Source organism: Cebus imitator, unplaced genomic scaffold (genome assembly GCF_001604975.1).
Source record: "Cebus imitator isolate Cc_AM_T3 unplaced genomic scaffold, Cebus_imitator-1.0 Scaffold159, whole genome shotgun sequence".
Classification (NCBI taxonomy): Eukaryota; Metazoa; Chordata; class Mammalia; order Primates; family Cebidae; genus Cebus; species Cebus imitator.
Genome location: NW_016107474.1, coordinates 1784878 through 1792313, shown reverse-complemented (window position 1 = coordinate 1792313; position 7436 = coordinate 1784878). Strand labels below are relative to the sequence as shown.

The 7436-nt window shown below is 44.1% G+C and overlaps 1 protein-coding gene across 1 annotated transcript in view; it reads right to left on the bottom strand.

The window, feature by feature from the left end:
* DNAAF1 (dynein axonemal assembly factor 1) overlaps positions 1-7436 on the bottom strand; it is a 32815-nt gene that overhangs the window by 23380 nt on the left and 1999 nt on the right. The window contains exons 2-3 of the mRNA XM_037743941.1: positions 5107-5242; positions 3934-4025 (exon numbers count right to left, since the gene is read on the bottom strand). Of these exons, the coding sequence (XP_037599869.1) occupies positions 3934-4025; positions 5107-5242 (228 nt within the window). The remainder of the gene's footprint in view (positions 1-3933; positions 4026-5106; positions 5243-7436) is intronic.

Below are 7436 nucleotides of genomic sequence, written 5' to 3'. Positions count from 1 at the left end.
GCCATCTGAGAATAAAAAAGCAGGCTCTCACCAGCCACCCATCCTGCCAGTACCTTGACCTTGGACTTCTCAGCCTCCAGAACTGTGAGAAATAAATTTCTGTTGTTGATAAGCCACCCAGGATGTCGTATCTTGTTACAGCAGCTCAAAACGGGCGCAGACACCTACCTACCTGGCATCCACGCCTCCTTCCTCCAGTATCAACTTTTCCTGGAGGGACCATCCTGCTCCCAATATCACCTGACGGCTCTCTGGACAGCCTCTCAGAGCCACCTCACTCATTTGGGGTGGTCACACTCAGCCAAGCAAGACCAACTTTAATGAATCCTAGGGGCTCCTTGCTGAAACGACTGGTAGTCTTCCTGCCGGAATCACCCACCGGGGAGGGTGGAGCCTACTGCTTCCTTCATGGAGGGGAGTGGGTGGGGGTGAGGGTGCAGCGGGGGTAAAGCTACCCTGAAAAATGTCCCCACCAGAACTAACTCTAGTGCAAACTGTGGGCCTTGTTTTGTTCTCTTTTCAGTTTTATGAGCCAAATTTAGGGTTAGGAAAACAAACATTTTAGTTTCCTTTAGTAACTCACCATCAATGTGGAATTCATGCTTCATCTACTACCACCAACACTTTTTAAAGTTATTTTGTTGCCTGAAAAGGTTTTTATTAAAACATTTTTAATATCTGTGGTGAGCAAAATAAAAAGAAGTGCACTCACGATCCTGCCAAGAGACCATCTGTTTTCATTTTTCTCTCTCCCCTTCCAAGCTTGCTATCAGCATATGGAATATTTATCATAGTTATAACATACATTTAAACTTAGGTATTGTATGGATAGATTTTTTTTAATCCTCTCTTTTTTCCAGAAAAATGTTTATTATTTTATTCCTTCAAGTCTTATTTTAAGTGTGTGGGTTCACGTTCAATTTTAAAATACGTGTTAAAATTCGTAACAGGTATTTTAAGTGTGTTACGAAGGTCAGTGTGTGCCATGGGGTTTGCTGCACAGATCACCTCATCGCCTAGGTGCTAAGCCTGGTGTCCATTGGCTATTCTTCCTGATGCTCTCCCTCCCCGCAATCCCTCTCCACAAAAAGTTTTATAGTGGAAGTGTTTGTCATGTTGCTTCAAGGTCATCATACTGAAGTTAGCATCTCTAAAAGATAGATACTTTTTGTCTTTAAGATAACCGCAACACGACTGTGACAGCGAAACAGCAGTTCCTCAATGTCCTCAAATAGCCTGTTACTGGTCACATTTCTTTGTTGTCTTTTTTTCCAAACTGTTTACTGTCTGAATCAACAGAAAAATAAGGTCAAAACCTTGTAACTAGTGGATGACTCTTAAGTCACTTTTTTTTTTTTTTTTTTTTTGAGATAGAGTCTTACTCTGTTGCCCAGGCTGGAGTGCACTGGCATGATTTCGGCTCACTGCAATCTCCACCTCTTGAGTTTAAGCGAATCTCCTGCCTCAGCCTCTTGAGTAGCTGGGATTACAGCACGTTCTATCATGCTCAGCTAATTTTCGTATTTTTAGTAGAAATAGGGTTTCACCATGTTGTCCGGGTTGGTCTTGAACTCCTGACCTCAGGTGATCTGCCTACCTTGGCTTCCTAAAGTGCTGGGATTACAGGGACGAGCCACTGTGCCCAATCAACTTTTTTTTTTGGAAACAGAGTCTGCTCTGTCACCTAGAATGGAATGCAGTGGTGCGATCTGAGCTCACTGCAATCTCCGCCTCTTGGGTTCAAGCGACTCTCCTGCCTCAGCCTCCCAAGTAACTAGTATTACAAGCATGCATCACCACGCCTGGCTAACTTTTTTTGTATTTTAGTAGAGACGAGGTTTCACCATGTTGGCCAGAGTGGTCACAAACTCCTGATCTGCCCACCTCGACCTCCGACAGTGCTGGGATTACAGGCATGAGCCACCACACCTGGCCTTAAGTCACTGTTAACCTAGAGTGTCTGTGTGGGTGTCTCTCTCTCTTTTTCTTCCATTGCAATTTTTTGATGAAGAAACTGGATTATTTGTCTCCTTGGGTTTTTGACATTCTGGTTTTTCTCCCTGGTCTTCACTCCAGCTCTTGCCCCATCTCCTTCCCCTTTGCTGGGAAAGACCTCAATTTGCCTGTTCAAGCCATCTCCATTTGGCTGCTGCCCCCTGGATCCCACCATCACTAAAACCGCCTGGCTAAAGTCTCCCTAGTTGCTACATGCTATTGTGAGTCCTCTTAGCCCTTGACCATTCCAAGGTATCTGGCCCAATGGGCCCTGCGCCCCCTCTCCCAGCTTCTCCTCAGGCTCTCTGGATGACTCTCGTGGTATCGATACCCTCCTGTTAGCACTGCAGTGAGACAGGAGTGATCCTGATACAATGGAGTGATAGTGTCACCTCCACTTTTGTCTTGGCCTTGCTTCCCTTCTTGGCAACTTGCTGTGGCGGAAGCCAGCTGCCAGGGAGAGGCTCACGTGGTGAGAAATTGGGGCCTCTGCCTGACAGCTGTGAGGTCTAGAGCCTAGAAGTGGATTATCCAGCCCCAGTCAAGCCGTCATATGAGCGAGGCCATGCTGACAGTCTGACTACAGCCTCATGAGAGACCCTGAGCCGGAACCACCCAGCTAATCACTCCCTAGTTCCTGGCATTCAGAAACAGTGAGACAATGAGTTTCAGTTGCTCAGTTTCGGGGTAATTAATTATGTAGCAACCAATAACTAATACTGGCACCTCTCTCTCCTAGGTCTTCTACCTCTCTGACTGCCTCTACTTAGTCAAACTTACTGGTTCCATTTTTCTTCCCGCTGCTTAAGTATCCATCCCCCCGGGGTCTGTCTGCTACACTTGGATGCTGGGTGGGGAATTCGGAAGGGGCAAAAGTGGAGATGAGGAGACCCTTAAATGTTGTTCCAACCCCTGAAGATATTTGTGCTGCTGGAGCCCTCTGGGCATCTCCCTGGCATAGCACCGTCCTCACAGGACACCAAAGGCACCACATCCCCCAGGACACCAAAGGCACCTTTGCCGGTTCCCTCTCTGTATTTTCAGCAATCAACAGGGCTGGGCACACAGAAGGCTCTCGGCAAGCATCTACTGAAGAAACAAATGAACAATCAGAGGACTGCTGAGCAAGTTGGTCACCCTATCAGCACAGACTGGGAGCTCTCAGGCTGGAAAAAGCCCTGCCTGTGAACCTGAGCTTCCATTTATATGTGATATTGGACTCCAGCCCTAGGTCCTGTTCATGCCTCCCCATTATAAGAGGCACCCAAAGATCCTCATCATTTGTTTCCAACATCAAGCTTCAATCCTTCCCAACATAGCCCTTCCAAGCCCACAGTACCCACAAACTAGCTTTCTGGTATGATAAAGTAAAGTCCTGGGCTGGGCATGGTGGCTCACACTTGTAATCCTAGCACTGTGGGAGGCTGAGGCAGTCAGAATGCCTGAGCTCAGGAGTTTGAGATCAGAATGGGAAACATGGAGAAACCTTGCCTCTACTAAAAAATACAAAAATTAGCCAGGCATGGTGGCAGGCACCTGTAATCCCAGCTACTTGGGAGTCTGAGGCAGGAGAAGTGCTTGAACCTGGAAGCAGAAGTTGCAGTGACCAGAGACTGCACTCCGCACTTCAGCCTGGGCAACAAAGCAAGACACTATCTCAAAAAAATAAGGAAAAAAGTTCATGAGTAAACAATAATAAAAGATACCAGTGTGTTTCCTTGGTATTCATATAGCCAATGTCTCCTTTGTGAACTCTGGTCAGGCAAGACTTTTTCTTGAAGGAAATATTACTCCTTTTCCATAAATCTCCACTAAACTTTGAAATTTCCTGCTTAGATACATTCTGAGTACTAAAGATGATCCCTGAAAGTAATTTGTTATATGACTAGGCAGAATCTTTTCACCTGGCATGAAGCATTTCCTCTCTTAGGTCCTTACCTTTAAAGTGTAAATACAATGTATCATTCAATGCTGGAGTAATATAAAGTTTGTGCTGCTTGCAGAGTTTTTGCAGAGAACTTTTAGTCATTCTGTTAAAATGGAAAACATGAATAAGTTTATTGGAAATTGTCAGCTGTGAGTATATTCTCAAAGTTCTTTCCCACATCCTTTCCTGCCCAAAATTCTATAACACCCTATATGCCTGATACCTATTTTAAGTTCTTTTTCTCTTTCTTCTTTTTCTTCTTCTTTTCGTAAAACAAGCCGATATTGTTTTCAGCATTTTTTTTTTTTTTTGATGTGGAGTCTCACCTTATTGCCCAGGCAATGGCGCGATCTCAGCTCACTGCAACCTCTGCCTCCCAGGTTCAAGTGATTCTCCTGTCTCAGCCTCCAAAGTAGCTGGGATTACAGGCATGCACCACCACACCCAGCTAATTTTTGTGTTTTTCGTAGAGATGGGGTTTCACCATGTTGGCCAGGCTGGTCTCAATCTCCTGACCTCAGGTGATCCACTCATCTCGGCCTCCCAAAGTGCTGGGATTACAGGCGTGAGCCACCACACCCAGCCTATTTTCAGCATTCTTAAAAATTGCAATGTATGTTTTTTTTTTTTCCTTTTGAGATGGAGTTTCACTCTGTCACCTGGGCTGGAGTGCAGTGATGCGATCTTGACTCACTGCAACCTCCGCCTCCTGGGTTCAAGCAGTTATCTTCTCTTAGCCTCCCAAGTAGCTGGTGTTACAGGCGCCCACCACTACAACAAGCTAAGTTTTTGTATTTTTAGTAGAGATGGGGTTTTACCATGTTGGCCAGACTGGTCTCGAACTCATGACCTTGTGATTTGCCCACCTCAGCCTCCCAAAGTGCTGAGATTACAGGCATGAACCACTGTACCTAGCCTAAAAATTGCAATGTATATTCTAATAAAACTACTTTAAATGGTGTCATCAGGAACTACTGCTGCTCCTATTGCAGGTCTGGCTTTAAAGTTGAATAGAATGTGTGCCGAGCTGTGCGGCAGAAGCAGGGCCATCATCACTTCACTCTCAGACACGGGGCAGGCGATTCAATCTCTACCAGCCTCTATTTCCTTATCCACACAAGGCAGTGCTTTTGCCATTTGCCTTACTTCGTAAATGCACACTGATTGGCAGCATGCCCACGTACCTGGGGCCCCGATCTTCCCTGTCTTCTCTTGGGTGTGGGAAGTGACCATCTGACCCGTTATCACCACTCTGTTTCTGCTGGCTTTGGGAGGATGTGTCAGAAGAACCCACACGTGTTTCCTTAGGCTCATTAATTTCTGTAAAATAAAAGAGATCAGGTTTGTAGAGATCAAGATATATATCAAAAAATGTTCCCCAGCTTCAGCTTGGTTAAGGACCAACCACTGTTCATATAGAATACCAGTATTCTTTAGTGGCTGGGCACGGCGGCTCAGTCCTGTAATCCCAGCTCTTTAGGAGGCTGAGGCAGGTGGATTGTTATAGCCCAGGTGTTTGAGACCAGCCTGAGCAACATGGCAAAGCCCCATCTCTACAAAAAATACAAGAATTAGCCAGATATAGTGGTGCATGCCTGTAGTCCCAGATACTTGTGGAGCTGAGGCAGGTGGATCACTTGAGCTCGGGAAGTTGAAGCTGCAGTGAGCCATGTTCACACCACTGCACGCCAGCCTGGGCAACAAAGTGATACCCTGTTTCACAAAAAAAAGAGAAAAAAAAAAGAACACCAGTAATCTTTAAATGTATAACAATTTTTAAAGTACCGTCAAAGATTGTGTAAATTTCACTACTAGGTACATCTATAAAAACACTTGTAACAGGTGCACAAGGAAACATGGACAAAGATATTTGTTTCTGCCTTTTTTTATATAAGCCAAAAACTATTAATGATGTAAATGTCCATCCATAGGGACTGTTTACATGAAACAATGACTTGCTTTTCTGCTTTTGAGAAGAATGCACTTGAACTACATCCATCCATACAGATAAATCTCAGAAACCTATATGGAGTGAAAAAAAGCAAGTTTCACAATAAGCACCAGATAACATTTATATAAACTAAAAATATGCAAACCTGGCTGGGTGTGGTGGCTCACACCTGTAATCCCAGCACTTTGGGAGGCCAAAGTGGATGAATCATGAGGTCAGGAAATCGAGATCATCCTGGTTAACACCATCACCCTGTCTCTACTAAAAATAAAACAAAATTAGCCAGGCATGGTGGCACACACCTGTAGTCCCAGCTTTTCAGGAGGCTGAGGCAGAAGAATCTCTTGAACCCAGGAGGCGGAGGTTGGAGTGAGCCGAGATTGCACCACTGCACTCCAGCCTGGGTGACAGAGTGAGACTCCATCTCAAAAAATATATATATCTATATACATATATAGATATATATGTATATATATGTGTTTATATATACACGTGTATATATGTATATATACAAGTGTATATATGTGTATACATGTGTGTGTATATATACACATATATAAATTTTTTTGAGATGGAGTCTCAAAAAAAAATATATATATATATATACATGTATAATATATATGGGCACAGTGGCTCACATGTGTAATCTCAGCACTTTGGGAGGCTGAGGTGTACGTATCACAAGGTCTGGAGATCGAGGCCATCCTGTATATATACATATATATGCATATATATATATATATATATATATGTATATATATATAGAAACCAATGCTATGCATTGTTTCGGGGCACATAGGTATACAGAAGTGCTGGAAAGAATCCATATAAAATTCTGGACAAGGCAGGAAAGGAATGGGATTAGAAATGGGGTGGGGGAGAGAGAACAAAAGGAACACAAACTTTATGTGAAATTTATTTATTTATTTATTTTGGAGACAGTCTCGCTCTATCCCCCAGGTTGGAGAGCAGTGGTAGGACCTCGGCTCACTGCAACTTCCGCTTGCCAGGTACAAGTGATTGTCATGCTTAGCCTCCCAAGTAGCTGGGATTACAGGTGCCTGCCATCATGTCCAGTTAATTTTTTTTTTGTTTTTTCAGTAGAGATGAGGTTTTGCCATGTTGGCCAGGGTGGTCTCAAACTCCTGACCTCAGGTGATCTGCCCTCCTCAGCCTTCCAAAGTGCTGGGATTACAGGTGTGAGCCACTGCACCCAGCCTTATTCATTTTTATTTTTATTTATTTTGCAGAGGGGGTTATTTCTTTCATTAAAAAAGACTTCAAGTAAATATGATAAAATGTTAATCGTTTTCAGTTCTTGGGGGACAAAACATGGGTATCTGTTTTAAAGTTCTTTGTTCTTTTGCCTTTTAAAAAATTTCTCAAGCAAAGTGTGGTGCAGCATGCCTGTAATCCCAGCTACTCAGGAGGCTGAGGCCGGAAGATCTAGCCTGGGCAACATAGTGAGATTACATCTTTAAAAAAAAAAATACGACTGGGCGCGGTGGCTCACACGTGTAATCCCAGCACTTTGGGAGGCTGAGGTGTGCGGATCACGAGGTC